Source organism: Aspergillus niger (assembly GCF_000002855.4).
Source record: "Aspergillus niger supercontig An08".
In the NCBI taxonomy this organism is placed as follows: Eukaryota; Fungi; Ascomycota; class Eurotiomycetes; order Eurotiales; family Aspergillaceae; genus Aspergillus; species Aspergillus niger.
Genome location: NT_166524.1, coordinates 1670205 through 1687640, shown reverse-complemented (window position 1 = coordinate 1687640; position 17436 = coordinate 1670205). Strand labels below are relative to the sequence as shown.

Genomic DNA, 17436 nt, shown 5'->3' with positions numbered 1-17436 from the left:
AAAAGCGGCGTGATTACATTATCGGCGTCTCTATCGGGCAATTGCACGTGATCTGGTGTCATCGATTCCCGATTGGGCAAAAGTCGACGCGGTCTAGAAGATCGTCCGAAGGCGCCCAAAAGGCGATCCTCATCTTCTCTTGAGCATCACGCTCCTCTCTCACCATGAAATTCTTTATCGAGTATGTACTACCCTTGAGGTAGCTCTAGGCTTAACCCGAGAGCTATTCAACTGACTCTCCTCATCTTCTAGTGATCTCCCCGTCCTTTTCCCGTATCCTCGTATCTATCCCGAACAATATGCCTACATGTGCGATCTTAAAAAGACCCTCGATGCCGGGGGTCACTGTGTCCTGGAGATGCCCTCCGGGACCGGAAAGACAGTATCCCTCCTCTCGTTGATTGTCGCCTACCAACAACATTATCCGGAGCACCGAAAGCTCATCTACTGTTCTCGAACCATGTCCGAGATCGAGAAGGCCTTGGCCGAGCTGAAGGCGCTGATGAAGTTCCGGGCTAAGGAACTTGGGTATACCGAAGATTTTCGCGCACTCGGTCTGACAAGTCGAAAGAATTTGTGTCTGCATCCGTCTGTCAAGCGGGAAAAGAGTGGCGCTGTCGTCGATGCAAGGTGCCGGAGCTTAACTGCAGGCTTCGTCAAGGAGAAGAAAGAGCGGGGTGAGGACGTTGAACTTTGTGTGTATCATGAGGTATGGAGCTTGCGATTTGAACCTGGGCCGTCTCATAACGTTTTCACAGAACCTCGATCTGCTTGAGCCGCACAACCTCGTTCCTCCCGGTGTCTTCACCCTCGATGGTCTACTCAAATACGGAGAAGAGCATAAACAATGTCCTTACTTCTCAGCACGGCGCATGGTATGGCTCTCTCGAATATAAATGTAGTTGCTGCAAGCATACTCACAGATTGTCCAGATGCCTTTTTGCAACGTCATTATCTACTCTTACCACTACCTGCTGGACCCCAAGATCGCCGAGAGGGTATCGCGAGAGCTTTCTAAGGATTGTATCGTGGTTTTCGACGAGGCTCACAATATTGACAACGTCTGTATTGAATCGCTAAGTATCGACCTAACGGAGGACTCGTTACGGAAAGCGACAAGGGGGGCGAACAACCTGGAACGCAAGATCAACGAGATGAAAACTTCGGATGCGGAAAAGCTGCAGAATGAGTACTCAAAACTCGTTGAAGGCCTACAGGCAGCCGAACAAGCTAGGGAGGAGGATCAATTCATCTCAAACCCTGTCCTTCCGGATGATCTGCTCAAGGAAGCTGTGCCGGGAAATATTCGACGAGCGGAGCACTTCGTATCCTTCCTTAAAAGATTTATCGAATACCTCAAAACTCGAATGAAAGTCATGCATACCATATCCGAAACGCCTCCTTCCTTCTTAACGCACGTGAAGGATCTGACCTATATCGAGCGGAAGCCCCTTCGCTTCTGCGCTGAACGACTTACCTCGCTCGTGCGAACCCTAGAGCTTATCAACATAGAAGACTACCAACCGCTCCAGGAGGTAGCAACTTTCGCGACCCTAGTCGCCACATACGAAAAAGGATTCCTCCTGATCTTGGAGCCTTTCGAATCGGAAGCAGCAACTGTTCCCAACCCGGTATTGCATTTCACCTGCTTAGATGCCGCTATTGCCATCAAACCAGTGTTCGAACGATTTAGCTCCGTCATTATTACTTCAGGAACGCTATCCCCTCTTGAGATGTACCCCAAGATGCTTGGATTCAACGCTGTAATGCAGGAGTCTTACAGCATGACACTTGCGCGTCGATCCTTCTTACCCATGATCGTAACCCGCGGATCCGATCAGGCGCAGATATCCTCATCCTTCCAAATTCGCAACGATCCCGGAGTTGTCAGAAACTATGGCAACCTCGTCTTGGAATTCTCCCGAATCACCCCCGACGGTGTCGTTGTCTTCTTCCCCTCCTACCTGTACATGGAATCCATCATCAGCATGTGGCAAGGCATGGGCATTCTCGACTCAATCTGGAACTACAAACTGATCCTCGTTGAAACCCCCGACGCGCAAGAATCCTCCCTCGCCCTAGAAACCTACCGAACAGCCTGCTGCAACGGTCGAGGCGCCCTCCTCCTCTGTGTCGCACGAGGGAAAGTCTCCGAAGGAATCGATTTCGACCATCACTACGGCCGTGCCGTGATCAACATCGGCGTTCCCTTCCAATACACCGAGTCCCGCATCCTGAAAGCGCGCCTCGAATTCCTCCGCGAAAATTATCGCATCCGCGAAAATGACTTCCTCTCTTTCGATGCCATGCGTCATGCCGCTCAATGCTTGGGCCGCGTCCTCCGCGGAAAGGACGACTACGGAGTCATGGTGCTCGCCGATCGTCGATTCCAGAAAAAGCGCAACCAGCTCCCCAAATGGATCAATCAGGCCATGCTGGAAAGCGAAACCAACCTCAGTACCGATATGGCGGCGGCTACCGCCAAGAACTTCTTGCGGACGATGGCCCAGCCGTTCAAGGCTAGGGATCAAGAAGGAATCTCGACATGGAGTTTGGCTGATATTGAAAGACATCGAGAGAAACAGAAGTTGGAAGAGGAACGGGCTCTGCGAGAAGTACCTCCAAATCTTGCTTATGGCGCTGCTGCGGCTGCTCCCCACAATGGAGTGCGTAATGGTGCTGGTGGTGCGGATGAGTTCGAAGATGAAATTGATAATGAAGATTTGATGATGTTGGATGCGCAGTAGAGCTGAATTTCTTATTGGCTTATTGTCAATATATTCACTCGTCCGGTTGCAGTCATTTCTGTTTGTTTTTGTCTTTCATCCCCTCAGCAGTCCTTGCATAAAAATGCATGCATGATACCACGGTTTCAAGTCTGGTGTTCAATTGGGTCATCACAGTGTACAATATACAAGGCGTGCTTTGATCAATAAAAATTGATATAATAATTCTACTTCAGTAGTAATCGGAATTTCTTCTATTGATTGCTTGTACTATTTTAATAAAAGTAGATAGAGGATGCGATCTGCGTAAGAAAACTTCAACTTTTTTCTTATTCCCGCTGAAAGACAACTGCAGAGATCGTTGGACACGTCAGACAAGAACAATAGGAAAGGAAAGGAAGAATAGACATAGAAATACAGAAACTAATGATTTTGCACATATACAAAAAGATATGAAAAAGCTGATGAAATGCAACACGCCCATTATATTTACGCCACGGGAGCAAGGACATCGAAGGCGCCAGTACCGACGGTTCCGGTGCGACCAACGACGATTCTGGCACTGGGACTCTTGAGGTTATCAAAGTCTCTCTCAACGACGGCCTCCTTGAGGTATCCGACGGTGGTTTCGAAACTCATCTTGGCCAGCGGTGATGAGCCGTCCTTGACAAGTCCATTACGGTTGAAGGGGCGGAAGCCACCAGACTGGGTCATCACGTCACCAATCAGGTTCAGATGACGGTTATCGACGGAGATACTGTGACCCTGGAAAACGTCGGACATTTCCTTAACGATCGAGGCACGCGCGGCTTCGACACCGTAGAGGTTGAGCATGTCGTGGATGGAGTTGGTGTAGAGGGAGTGAGGCTTGATGATGTCTTGGTAATCGCGCATGGCAAGCAGGTTAACACCATCGGTGATGACGTGGGCAGGTTCACCCTTGATCGGGTCGGCTTCGACGAACGTGCAGTTTCCAAGGCCAGGGATGGACTGGATGACTGCGCTGCGGCAGGCATCCTCCACCAGAGGCAGGAGCAGGAGCTTGGGAGTGTCGATGTCGTACTGCAGCTGAATAGTGCAGGATCCTCCGTCGCGGGGGTTGAACTTGAACTGCGTGACCTCCTGGTACTGGTTCTTGATATCTTCTTCACGCAACTTCGAGTCCTTGGCCTCGCCCTCTGACTCTTCATCGGAAGCATCGTCCATCTCGACATCACGTTTCTCGCCGGCGTTATCCTCTTCGTCCTCGTCATCGTCTTCTTCAGCATCCTGTTGCCGGACCATATCCACCTCCTCGTCCTCGGGACCTTCATAAGAGACCTGGTTGGACCGGTTCTGAGTGCCCCGAGCACGCTTGGCGTCGTCCTCGTCGTCTTCAACGTCATCGTCAGCGGGCTCTGCGTCGGCATCGGCGCCGCGGGGTCCGTCCTGTACGGTGCCAACGGAGGCACCAATCTCAGGCTGAGCAGTGGAGTACTTCTTCAGAGTCTTCTCATCGACACGCTTCTTGAGTTCAGCCTTGGTGGATCGAACAAGCTTAGGAATGAGCTTCTTCTGCAGCGTGTTCTGCACATCCTTCGTTGTGATGGCGTATTCGGCAGTGTACTCGTCAGCAGGGAAGAATGTGATATCGATGTCATAAACCTTAGCCTTGACGCTGCCCGAGGAGACTCGCTCTCTGACTTGAACCTTGTCGACAACCTCTGCGATGCTGAGCTTACTAATAGCCTTGGCGAATCTTTCGGAGTGCTCCTTGGACAGCTCGTCGTTCAGGATCAAAGTCATCGTAGGGGTCATGATATGGGCACTGGCGGTCATAACAATTTCACGCAGACGGGGAATACCCAGCGTCACGTTCTTGGCCGAGTGACCAGCCAAGTGGAAGGTGTTCAAGGTCATCTGAGTAGACGGTTCACCGATAGACTGACCGGCAACGATACCGATAGCCTCACCAGGCTCGACGACAGACTTCATGTACTTCATATTCATGAGAGTGTTGAATGCCTTCTTGCTGATGATACCGTTCACATCCTTCTTCTTGTCCTTGAGAAGCTTGTCCGGATTGGCATCCTCGTACTGGAAGCGGAATTGTCAGTCACAGTAGTTCGTCTCGTTTGGGTCCTGAATAGTCTTACCTTCTTAAGAGCTTGCGAGAAACTCTCCGAGATACTGCCCAAGTTACCTCCGGGGTGGTAGAGAGAAAGAACCGGGTCCATGGCATCGACCTTTCCTGTCTTGCGCACCTTCTTCATGGCATCCTTATGCCAGTTCGCGACCTCCTCCTTCTCCAAGTTGTGGAAGTCGCTGGTCAGGTTAACCTGAGACATGATAGACACGTAGTTCGATGCCAGGAAATCGAAGTCCTTCAGGTGCACCTGTTTCGTGATATCCAGACCATCCTCTCCATACAAGAACTGCACAATCGAGCCATCAGTGGCTTCACGGACGGAGCTGTCGTATTCCGCCTTCAAACCTTCCATACCCTTGATCAGACAACGCTGCAGATATCCGGATCTAGAGGTTTTGACGGCAGTATCAATCAAACCTTCACGACCAGCCATGGCGTGGAAGTAGTATTCCTGGGGCTTGATACCAGTCAAGAAACGACCACAGACATAACCACCAGCCATAGGATTCGTGTCAAATGCTCTGAAAGATGGCAGAGTCTTACCGCTAACCATGACGGGTACACGGCGACCTTCCAGAACCTGTTGACCCAGGTTGCAGGAAATCAGGTTGGCATTGACGCTCGAACCCTTAGCTCCGGAAATTGTCATAGACTGCATCTGGTTCCACGGGAAGGGCTTAACCAGACCCTTCGGAAGACAGGCCTTGGTGATCTCGGTCGAGAGCTTCGCAGTGCGAGCGTTCGAAACACTATCAAGGCCGCCCTGCTTCTCGTCGTCTCGGAGAACCTCCTCCATACGCCGCCGCAGCTCGGCATCCTGATCGGGCACAGTAGTCTGGTCGAGGGTGACATACTTCAATGCTACTTCCCGACCAATGGCAGCAGCTTCGCTAATCTTCTCTTTACGAACGCGGTCGCCCTCCGGGGTCAGTCGAAGATCGTCAATACCGCAAGTAAAGGCACGCATGTTCAGGTATCTCGTCAAAAGACGACCGAGAATACTGATCAGCCGACCAGCGATGGTGTGTCCATAGATTTCGTGGATGGCATCGATCAAACCACCAGCTGTGGGACCAATCTGCTTCTTGTCTAGAATACCACAAAGCATCTCTCCATCCTTGAAAATAACTTCTCCTTCTTCGTTACCCTCGCCCCAACGGTCTCCAGGGGTTGAAGACTTGCTCTTCAGGTTGAGACCAGCCCTGTCGGAAGGCATGATATTCTTGAGAATGGTCGAGATAATCTGTTTACCGGTCCAGAGACGCTTGGGCCGAATTACCGTCGGGCCCACAGTCTGAATCCGATCAGTGATCGTGTGGGAGTTCTCAGGCCTCAAGCAGCTGTATAGCAGCTGGTAGTACTCTTCCTCGTCGAAGAAACTGTCACGGCAAGTGAACCATGTTCCCATGGAGATGTGATCCTGAATCAGACCTCTCAGGGGTTTGCCGGATGTTGCGACAAGGTACTGGTGGTCTGCATCCGCAAGCATCATAGCCTCCGAACGAGCGAGCTCGTTCTGAGGGAAGTGCATGTTCATCTCATCTCCATCGAAATCCGCGTTGTAGGTATTACAGTTAGCGTAGTGCATGCGAATAGTTCTTTCGTTAGGAAGAACGCGAGCTTTGTGACCCATGATAGAAGGCTTGTGGAGGGTAGGCTGACGGTTCATCAAAACGATATCACCAGTAGTGAGATGGCGGTAGACCTTCTTGTTGCGTGATCCTTTCATGCGCCAATTTGACGGGGCGAGCAGCTGGTTTGCCAAAGCCGTCCGCTCATCCAGACTCTTAAATCTAAGGTTGGTAACTTGGCCAAATTCGTTCTCAATAGCAGAAGCACCAGGGTATTTGTCAGGACCATTGATGACAGCCTGCTTCATCTCCCAAAAGTTATGGTTCGTCACCGGCTCGGGATAGGTCAACTTCTTCGCGAACACCATAGGGACACCGATTTCGTTGGTTTCAATATTGGGGTCGGGAGAAATAACACTTCGAGCCGCAAAGTTGACACGCTTTCCCATCATGTTTTTCCGGAATAGACCCTCCTTCTTTTCGAGGTATTGCTTGATACCCATCGGAGCGGCGGCGGCGGCGGGTCCGCTGAGGTTACCACGGTCACGGTCGATTAGCATGTTGACGGTATCCTGGAGAGTGACGATCGAGTGAAGGAGATCGCGGTAGTCCCGCACGCGCGTAGTAGAGTCGGCGCCCGCGCTCTGCCTCTCCTTGCTGATCTGGTTAATGATGTCGCAATTCTTCAAGATCGCTGTGAAGGATTGGTTCTGCTGAGCCTCCATGATCTCACCGGGTCCTTGCGGTGCCGCGGGACGGAACTTGTTCGGTGGCACCAGGATGTTCTTGATGAAGAACATATCCGCGCTAACCTGAGACTCCTTCTTCGGCAAGGGTCGGGAGTTATAAACCAGGCTCAAGATTTCCTGCTCTTTCTCAAAAAGCAGCGTCATCGCGGCGTGGACTTCGGGAGAGGGCATGAACTGCTGGGTCTCGCCAACGGTCTGCTTTCTGCTCTCAGCTTGAGCCACAATTGCATTTCCACGCGCAACCTCTTCCTCTGCACCATGTGTTTCGGAAGTGGTGCTGACATTGTCAGACACTCCGTTAGCAAGCGCCGCCTTCTCCTTGGAGGTAAGCTTCTTGGCTTGCTGAAGAAGGACCAGTGAATTCGGTATTTGAAATCCAGCTTGCGTCATGGTAAGTCTAGACTTCTCGGGCAAAGCCTTTCGGAAAATCTTCGAGGACCGATCTTTCCGGTACGATGGGGAGAGTCTATGCGCCTGGATCAGTGACGAGGCCTTGCAAAAGTTTGCGCGTAGAGAATTCAGGAACGTACCCGCTGCAGCTGGCGCACTTTTTCACAGCACCAATGTCTTTGAAGAATTCTCTAACAAGTGCTCGTCTCTGCTCCGCAGCGAGCGGGTTCTTCGAGCCAGACATGAGACCCCGTAGCCTTCCATCTGCCTGCGCTTGGCGGATACATTTCTTGACATATGAATTTCTGCGGGCGATAATGTCATCGTCGTCCTCTTCCTCGCTGCTAGACCCTTCACCATCCTTGTTCGTCTTCTTCTTGTCGGATCCCTTGCCGCCAATCGTATCGATAACAGCTAGCTCATCGACCAAGCCATAGTGCAGCAGGCGCAATTTGCAGCTGTAGGAGTTGATGTTGGTTCGGCTCATCTGGAAACGGTGGCAGTAGACACACTGGCCCTTGAGCAAACGGTACAGCTGGTCGAAATGCGTAACATTGTACACATGGACTGGGAGTTCGATGTGTCCGGGATGGCCAGTACAAGACCATGAGGTTTGGCGGCATGTCGTGCAACTGGAGACTGTCAGCTACGATTCGCATACGCATGGTACGCGATGACAAGCAATGCGAGAGCAAGGAAGAGGAATTCTTACACATGGTCACCCCAAGCACCCATAGCCGGGTCATAGAGACCACCGGGAACGGGGTTGTTGAAAGAATCCAACGTCGGAGTATTATGAATTCGCTTTACCGAGATGGCCTTGATGTCTTCATCATTGTAGACACCAAATTCAATCCCCGCAATGGAGGAGGCCACGGGCCGAGCGAAAGTAGTCATGATTCCCCTGGCAGCCGCTTGAGCGACAAATGACGCTGGCGGTGCAAATTCTGGGACTCGTGGGGGGTTAAAGGCCTGGGAAGCAGAAAAGGCGGGTTCGTCGGTCTCGACGATGCGAAAAGTTTCACCCAACTTTTTTTCTGCCGTGCGACACCGCCGGCGGACCCACGTTGGCACTTGCAGCGCCCCGTGATTTGAGATCCTTTCCTTGTCTCGATTGTTGACGTCTTTTCGCGACCGGCTCCAGATCTTACTTATTGAGCTGTCTTTCTTCGCCCCTCTCTTCGATCCCATCACTAGTCTGTTGGTCGCTCTGCTGATATCCGTGGGTGAGTGGAGCATTCATTTGTCTCTCCGATCATGGCGGACATATCAGGCAACATGCTGAAGCGGCCTCACCCCGAGGACCAAGACAACAATACTCAGAAAAGACCTCGTTCCAATCATGGATCTCCAGTGCCAGCTCAGGGCGCACCTGCCGCGGGCAAGGTTGATATTGAGAAGATGGTGGCCGAAGCAAGGGCAAAAGCAGAAGCTGTGCGTGCCAGACTTCAAGCGGCAAAGGGTATATCGCCATCACCTACACCGGCTGCATCAAGTGCCAGCCCTACACCACCTGCCGCCAGTCCAGCCATGTCGAGATTGGAACAAATGAAAGCTAGAGTGGCAGCAGCGACCAGTCGCGCCAACGCTGCTCCTCCGCAACGACCCGTCCCCACGCCGACTCCTCAACCTCCCCCATTCGAAGATGAAGATGATGGCTCGTCGCGAGCTCGAGGTGGTCTGGATGTCGGTCTTCACCCTGCTTTGCTCTCCGATACACTCGACTTTCGGGGTGCGAAAGGACGGCCAGCTTCCCAAAATAAAAACCGACGTACAGAATCACCAGCTACCGCGGGGAGGCCAGATCGAGCTGGACTTGATCTATCGGGGCCGTCTATAGAGGAAATTAAGAACAATCCATACTTTGATCCGAACCTTGGTCCGAAGGCAACAGTTGCAAAGCCCCGACAAACACGACAGCTCATCTTCAACCAGAAGGGCAAATATATACAGCAGGCCGCCGCTCTCCGTCGGCAGGCTCAGTTGGAAGCTATGAAGAAGCGGATTGCGGAAAGAGCGCGGCAAGCGGGTATTGATGAAGACTTGGATGTTGAAAAGGCCTTCCTCGTGCCGGCCCCTCCCGCAATTGAATGGTGGGACGAAGGCCTAGTAGACGGCGAGGACTATTCGGGCATTGAAAATGAACAGAACCTCAAAATTGACACGCCTGACTCGATCATCACGCAATACGTACAACATCCAGTTCTTCTCGATCCTCCGCAGGAAAAGCTACTACCAGCACAGAAGCCTATGTATCTTACGCCAAAGGAACAGGCGAAGATCCGTCGCCAGCGCCGCATGGCAGATCTGAAGGAACAACAAGCCAAGATCCGACTGGGTCTCGAGCCAGCACCTCCACCGAAGGTCAAGAAATCGAACCTGATGCGAGTCCTGGGTGAACAAGCCGTCAAGGATCCCACGGCCGTGGAGGCACGCGTGAACCGGGAAATCGCAGAACGTCGAGAAAAGCACGAGACTGCGAATGCGGAGCGCAAACTCACCAAAGAAGAACGCCGAGAGAAGCTTGCTCGGCAACAGGAGGCCGATGCCGAGAAAGGTATCCAAATGACCGTTTATCGAATCGACAGCCTCGCCAACGGGCGGAACCGCTTCAAAATCAGCAAGAATGCTGAACAGAACGCTCTCACAGGGGTATGCGTCATGCACCCTCGCTTCAACCTCGTGATTGTCGAGGGAGGCTCCCACTCTATCAACAACTACAGAAAGCTCATGATGAACCGGATTGACTGGACTGAGAACGCAGGCCCGAACGCGGTGCGCGAGGGCAACCGCGAGGCCCAAGCCGCCTGGCTAGCAGCTGAAGATGAGCAAACAGGGGAACTGAAAGATCTTAGTTCCAATACCTGCGAACTCGTCTGGGAAGGTCAGGTCAAAGCCCGCGCGTTCCGGAAATGGCTGGGGGCGCGAGTGTGTGAAACGGATTCCCAAGCTAAGGATGTCTTGGCCCGCGCGAAGCTGGAGAATTTCTGGGTTTTGGCGAAGAGTGCCAAACAGAACGAGTCGTGAGATCGATTTCACACGGCATGGCATGGCATAGCATTATCACGCTTTCTAATTACAATTTACTCTTCTGTATCATAACCATAAACTCTGCGAATTTTCCCCCACATTAGATCAAGATCCATCAGTATTGTATTTCTGTACACTGTACGCCGTACATTCGACCATGATAATATTGAAAGCTCTAAGGAAGCGTGAAGCGATTGTAGTTCAAAAGAAACTTTTTGATTACCCATCCGGAACCGAATCCAAAAAAAAAAACGATGCCCAGTTAGTAGCTCCAAAAATGCAACCGACCCCAGATAACTAGACAAGCAAGGCCCGAAAAAATTGAGCATAGTCAAGGCCCATTCCCAAAATGAAACACATATATAGCAATGAATAGATCAATCAATCATATCATCACAAATCACGACCGAGGAGGCCCCTGGTTCTGGTTCTGGTTGTTACTTAATTGCCGTAGAAGATCCAACTGTGCTTTTACTTGGTCGAAGTTCATCGTCGGTTGCTGGGGTTGTTGGGGTTGTCCTGGTACTTGTTGTTGTTGTTGCTGCTGCTGCTGTTGTTGCTGAAGGGCAGCCAAGAACAAGGGGTTGATGTGCACGTTAGCAGGAAGCTGCTGGTACGGGTTTGGTTGTTGATAGGCCTGTTGGAAGGGCATCTGGAAATTGAAAGGTGCTGTTGGCATGGCACCTTGTCCGTATGCCTGGGGTTGTTGCGGCTGGAAAGCTGCGAAGGGAGGGAACTGCTGAGGGAGAGCGTATGCACCCTGCGGGTTCGTGGGGTACGCTGCTTGAGGGTAGGGGTGGCTTTGAGGTTGAGACTGATGAGAGGCCTGCGCTTGGGGCTGGTAGTATGACTGTTGACGATCTTGATGATGAGGAGCCGAATCGTGGGAGGGGCGGCCACCGCGGCCACCACCACCGCGACCTCCACGATCATATCCTCGGCCACGACCGCGTCCACCACCGCGGAAGCCGGAGTTGTTTCTGCTGGGGCCGGAGTGGCCGTCGGCTTCAACGGGGGCTTCCTGTTGGCGCATCATCTCGTGCAGGTTCTTAGGCCGGGCGAGCGGAGTGTAGCCGTCGTCGACGGGGTTGTCGTCGTAGTTCAATTCGCTTTGGCCGAGCTTGGAGGGTCCCGGGGGGTTCCTTCTGCCTCTTGCTGGGCCGTTTTCGTTCCGTGACTCCTTCTTTTCCTGGCGCTTCTGTTTAAGCTTGCGCTTATACTCTGCTTCGGCTTCGTCGTCGGAGAACTCGACTTCATCCTCGGCAATCTCTTCGTCGTGGAAGTTAGAGGCATCACTTCCCTTCAGGCCCTTGAGAGGTTGAGTGAAGACGAAGGTGGAGTGTTCCTCGACGTAGTAGACATTCGTGCCCTTGGACAAGCCACGCTCGGCGATGTCAGCCGCGGTCGGGTACCGAACGGCATACAGAGGGTTCTCGACCCTTCCGAGAGTCTCAGAGACCACACCGGCGACACTGCGGTTCTCCAAACAGAGTAGGGAGCCGGCTTCGAGCACTTGGTACTCCCCGCTGGTGTTGGCAGTAATAAGGAGGGTGTTCTCAACGATCGCCTCCACCTGACCCAGATGCACAATTTTCATCTCCGGTGTGATGGTAACCTCAGGGATGGGAGGTGCTTCTTCGGGCATTTCGTTTGCCGTCCTCAGATGGCCGCCGGTCTTGCCTTTTCCATCACCTTCGTCGTCAGAGCCAAGCTCCGCCTGCATCAAAATCCGTGCTTGTTCTTCGGGGCTCAGGATGGGGTAGTCTTCGTCGTCATCGTCGCTGTCATCGGAAGAGTCTGTGGAGGAGTCGTCGGAAGAGGATTCGTAGGGAGATGAATCAATTTCCCACTCGGGGTGCTCGTCATCTTCTTCGTCCTGAGCAGCTTCTGCGCCATTAGTGGCAGGTGCCTCCGCTGGTTGTTGGGGCTCCTGCTTCTCATTGGCATCCACATCCATAGCATCGGTAGTGGGCTCTGCCTTAGTTTCCTCCATCTTCTCGGGTTCACCCTGGGCGGGAACAGACTGGTTGGTAGATACAGCACCGTTTTGCTCGCTGTTCACATTTGTGGTCGTCTGTGATACAGTAGCCTCAGTTGCCTGTGGTTGTTGAAGATCTTGGACGTTATCATTGACCAAATTCAATCCTGGAATAGGTGGATGGACGTGTGCAGCGGCATCCGGCTCACTGGTCGGGTTCTGAGCGCCATCAACCTGGTCTTTCACAGCGCTACTGTCCGCGGGTGTGCCGACAGCCAAGGGTGTATTGTAGAAGTCGCTTCCATCGTCGGCTGGCGTCAACGCAATCGGTGGCGTATCGATGGTGCAGGGTCTCTTGACAGGAGGACCCTCATTGGGGACTTCTGAAGAGCCCAGAGGCTGAGCAGGGAACTGATTATCACTCATCTTAAAAGCCCTTAGGACCCACGAAGGACAGTCACCCCAAAAAAAAAGAAGCGAAAAAGTGGAATGGAGGAGTGATGAAACTGCGACGGGAACTTTTTTTCGTTCTGGAGAAGCGGGTTGCCGTGGTGCCGCTTATCGATAAGCGGCGCTGCTCGCTTCTTCCGCCTCGCGGGACTCATTCCGGAGTCTCTCTCCGACCGCGTCAATTCTACGGCCTCAAGCACAAGTGGTACAAGAGGAGGGTTCATCATCCGTGAATCATTCCTGGAAACTAAAATGGCACCTGCTCGGAGGACAGGCGAGGCTTCCTCAGAATCACAGGGGCCGGCGCCTGCTCCGCGCACCAAACAACGGTATGAATATTCCTCCAGCTGGCATCTTCCATCCGCAGTTGCTTATAAGTCGTGCTATTCGAAAGGCCGCCGCCGCCGCCTTTCTACCTACCATTGAATATCGCACTCTACCTTTGCATCATCGCCAATGTGATTGCAGCTCTCTACGCACCAATTCAAGACTGTGATGAAGTCTTCAACTTCTGGGAGCCGACACATTATCTCAATCATGGATACGGGCTTCAGACGTGGGAGTACTCCCCGGTCTACTCGATCCGAAGCTGGCTGTATGTCTCTACACATGCTGTGGTGGGTAAAATCGGATCGTTTGCATTCAGCAGCAAGTCTGCCGAGTTTTATGTGATCCGATGCTTCCTTGCGCTGGTGTGTGCTGCTTGCGAGACCCGTCTCTACTCCGCCATCTGTCGCACCTTGAGTCCCCGCATCGGCCTTCTCTTCCTCATGGTCGTCGCATTCACCCCGGGCATGTTCCATGCATCAGCTGCCTTCCTACCATCAAGCTTCACCATGTATATGTCGATGCTGGGTCTGACGGCGTTCTTGGATTGGCGAGGTGGTCAGAAAACGGCGCAGGGAATCATGTGGTTCGGGCTCGGGGCGATTGTCGGCTGGCCGTTTGCTGGAGCTCTCATGCTTCCTCTTCTATTGGAGGAGGTTATCATCAGCTTGTTATCGTCAAACATGCGAGGGATGTTCTTAAGCGTTGTGGATGGCGCGCTGAGGTGTCTCGTAATTCTGGTATGACTTTCCAAAGGGCCTTTCCAGCCTGCGGTTTAGCTAACCCTGTCAGGCTCTGGAGATTGCCGTAGACTACGCTTTCCTGCGTAAACTTGTCATTGTACCGTGGAACATCGTTGCATACAACGTCTTTGGCGGAGAGGGCCGAGGTCCCGATATCTTCGGGGTCGAGCCTTGGACTTTCTACATCTGGAACCTGCTGCTCAACTTCAACATCTGGTTCGCATTTGCTATGGCCGCTGCGCCACTGCTTGCCCTTCAGGCACTCTTCCGCCCGAAGGCGACTAGCGTGCAGACTTTGCTAAGAACCGTGACTCTTATCACCCCGTTCTACATGTGGTTCGCCATTTTCATTGCTCAGCCGCATAAGGAAGAACGGTTCATGTTCCCAGCATATCCATTTCTCGCGCTCAATGCATCCATCGCCTTCCACATGGTTCTGTCGTTCGTTGGCTCCAGTAACCCGAAGGTGCCGGCTGGGAGCATGTTACCGAAGATCAAACTGGCAGTGATTATGTCAATCATTCTAGTGGCCCTCAATGCTGGCCTCCTGCGGATCGTCGGGATGATTAGCGCCTACAATGCTCCGCTGAAGATATTCGAACCGTTGGAACAGCCCGGAGTCGCCCAACCAGGCGATACGGTGTGTTTTGGCAAGGAGTGGTACCGGTTTCCCTCATCCTTCTTCCTCCCCAAGGACATGCGGGCCAAGTTTGTTCGCAGCGAGTTCCGGGGACTGCTTCCGGGCGAGTTTCCCGAGGCTGCGGACCTTTCTGCGCTCTTTGAGGGGACGTCGCAGATACCTGCAGGCATGAACGATCGCAATGAAGAAGATCTCGGAAAATACGTAAGTTCTCGGTCTTTCCTTTCCCTTTCCCTCGCATGCTTATCTTCTGAGTAGACCGACCTCTCGCAATGTTCTTTTCTGGTAGACTCGGAATTCCCGAGCCGGACGGTCACCGAGCTGGAGCCGGATTACATCCACCAAGACACGCAGTGGGAGCAGCTGGCATGCCATCGCTTCCTGGACGCGTACCAGACGGGTCTTCTGGGGCGGCTGATCTGGACTCCGGATTTGCCAATTCTCCCAGAGCCTCTTCGGCGGAAATGGGGCGAGTACTGTCTGCTGCGGAGACGCGGCGACGTCACAGCAAAGACTGCATAGGTTGGCTATGGAAACGTGGGGTTCAAGCTACTGTACATAGATATCTCCCCCGGTTACCCTTGTTCGTATGGTGGATGCGCGCCTGCAGAAGAGAAGAAGTCATGCTGATGCCCACGCTCGAATGAGCTTGGCTGGCGGTGTGGTGGCCCTTGCCGGATTGGGCAAAGATATCCTCGGATGATAAGAGACTTTGCAGGCAATGCAGCGTCAATCAATCCCGCTGGCTGTTATCTTAACTCATTGCTTGGCTGGAGTTCTACTTCGCATCGCATTAACCCTTCTGGCAACCCACCCTGCGCCCTTCTTCATTGGTGCGCTTACACCTTGCGCATCATCTGCATACTAGCTGTTCCTTCCCATACTCTCTCCTCTTTCGTATATATCATATATCATATCCCCCGGCATCCCGGGACTATTTCCGCCATGGTGGCACAGATTCTACATCCGACCATCGTGAATCATTTCTCATCATCATCATGTTTCCCAGATCGTTTCAATTTGGCCAATCTCCCATCTACGATATCGCCCTGATCAGTGCGGTGACTAGTATCAGCGTCTGGCTCATCACCCGAGCTTTCCACTGGTGGACAGCAACATCCAAGCCAGGTGTTTCGCGATCAACCACCCCAGATCTCGAGAAGAAATCGGTCGCATTTACCAGGAAACCGGGAGGTGAGCCATCTCCAACAACTTCATAGGCAAGCTCAGGTAACTGATGCGAGTAATGTAGAATGGATCCCATCGGACTTCAAACGGCCTCCAGCATCCCCGTATCCCGACTGGGATGTGCACACGACCAAGCCCATTCCCTATCGACCATTTCGATATGGACCGTAAGTGATTCACCAAGTGCACATCTACAACCAGTCAGTGACCTGACCATCCACAGCAAGTACTTCGTCACGATGGGCCTTCGCAGCCTGAAATGGGACGAATGGATTGGTGAGACCCTGTCCCTATCCCACCACTTCACCTTCGCAGACTAACGATACGCCATCTACTAGAACTCGACAACCACTACCTCAAATACCACGCCGACAAGGCCCGTCGCATCGCAGAACGCGGCGACAAATGCTGCAAAACAGCCCCCGAAGCATGGGACGCAGCTATCGAGCTCCTCGAAGAGCTGTAAGCAAACCTCTTATCCCTCCTTCACCCTTCATACACACACCTACTAACCATCCTCCCCCCCAAAAAAGAACCTCCTACCTCCCCGAACGCTACCCAACCATGTTCCAGAAGACCCCCACAGGCCTAACCAACCTCATCACGCACGAAACCTTCGACATAACCCAACGTCCCCTCCCCGAAGACCCTATGACCATCGCCGCCCGCCTCATCCAAGACGACCTCGCCATCATGATCGAACGACCCGACGGCGAATACTACCTCCTAGCAGGCGCCGTCCTCCTCGCCGGTTTCTGGCGCCTGTCCGACAAATACGGCATGCGACTCTCGGAGATCCACACCTCCGGCTCGGTGCCCCAATACACTGAGAAACTCGAAAAGGGAATGATGAATTTCTTCCGTCGGCTGAAACCCGAAGACCCTGTTGTCCGGAACAACTACTTCATTCAAGTCGATGACAGCTTGCCCTGGTCACATAGTATCGGCTCCGAAGACTCAGAGGCCGTATCGTGGAGCACGGCGCAGAAGAACAAGGCGATTGAGAATCACTGGTTCCGGTCTGAGAGGCAGAGTCTACGACGCTTGCCGAAGACGGGAGGCGTGGTGTTTACGATTCGGACGTACTTTGAGCCGATTACGGGGATTGTCGAGGAGGAGTACGTGCCTGGAAGGTTGGCTTCGGCGGTGAGGAGTTGGGGGAATGATGTGGCTGTTTATAAGGGACGGGAGAGGTATGGGGATGTGTTGTTGGAGTTTTTGGATAGGAAGCATCAGGAACAGGTTGATAGGGGGTTGAGGGTGGAGTTGGAGGATGAGGTGAGAAAGTATCCTTTTTAATTTTGATGTTGTGTACATGATGATGTCTTTCTGGTTCTTTGTCGATATCCTTTATCGAGTAACGTTTTTTATGAACATCCATGAACAATTGAATGATCATTAGTATTAGTTCTAGTACTTTTGTATTCTGTAGTTATATAGAGTAGTATAACACTGCCAACACCATACCTCTTTTCTGATCACCATTCCATAACGCCAACCTCAATCCACTAAAGAG

At 52.5% G+C, this 17436-nt stretch overlaps 6 protein-coding genes across 6 annotated transcripts; 4 read left to right on the top strand and 2 right to left on the bottom strand.

Moving 5' to 3' along the window:
• Positions 1–164: 164 nt before the first annotated feature.
• Positions 165–2747, top strand: An08g07060 (uncharacterized protein; the record flags this gene model as incomplete). Its single annotated transcript, XM_001392784.1, has 4 exons — positions 165–181; positions 253–709; positions 759–875; positions 933–2747. The coding sequence occupies 4 exons, from the start codon at positions 165–167 to the stop codon at positions 2745–2747; spliced, it is 2406 nt and encodes an 801-aa protein (XP_001392821.1).
• Positions 2748–3215: 468 nt separating this feature from the next.
• Positions 3216–8461, bottom strand: An08g07050 (uncharacterized protein; the record flags this gene model as incomplete). Its single annotated transcript, XM_001392783.1, has 4 exons — positions 3216–4802; positions 4862–7640; positions 7705–8196; positions 8277–8461. The coding sequence occupies 4 exons, from the start codon at positions 8459–8461 to the stop codon at positions 3216–3218; spliced, it is 5043 nt and encodes a 1680-aa protein (XP_001392820.1).
• Positions 8462–8965: 504 nt separating this feature from the next.
• Positions 8966–10591, top strand: An08g07040 (uncharacterized protein; the record flags this gene model as incomplete). Its single annotated transcript, XM_001392782.3, has 1 exon — positions 8966–10591. The coding sequence occupies one exon, from the start codon at positions 8966–8968 to the stop codon at positions 10589–10591; it is 1626 nt and encodes a 541-aa protein (XP_001392819.3).
• A 403-nt stretch (positions 10592–10994) lies between these two features.
• An08g07030 (uncharacterized protein) lies at positions 10995–12998 on the bottom strand (the record flags this gene model as incomplete). Its single annotated transcript, XM_001392781.1, has 1 exon — positions 10995–12998. One exon carries the CDS (start codon positions 12996–12998, stop codon positions 10995–10997), a length of 2004 nt encoding a protein of 667 aa, XP_001392818.1.
• Positions 12999–13274: 276 nt separating this feature from the next.
• Positions 13275–15254, top strand: An08g07020 (uncharacterized protein; the record flags this gene model as incomplete). Its single annotated transcript, XM_001392780.3, has 4 exons — positions 13275–13351; positions 13417–14089; positions 14142–14936; positions 14991–15254. The coding sequence occupies 4 exons, from the start codon at positions 13275–13277 to the stop codon at positions 15252–15254; spliced, it is 1809 nt and encodes a 602-aa protein (XP_001392817.1).
• Positions 15255–15730: 476 nt separating this feature from the next.
• An08g07010 (uncharacterized protein) lies at positions 15731–17219 on the top strand (the record flags this gene model as incomplete). Its single annotated transcript, XM_001392779.1, has 5 exons — positions 15731–15926; positions 15985–16087; positions 16144–16196; positions 16259–16382; positions 16454–17219. The coding sequence occupies 5 exons, from the start codon at positions 15731–15733 to the stop codon at positions 17217–17219; spliced, it is 1242 nt and encodes a 413-aa protein (XP_001392816.1).
• Between the last annotated feature and the right edge of the window lie 217 nt (positions 17220–17436).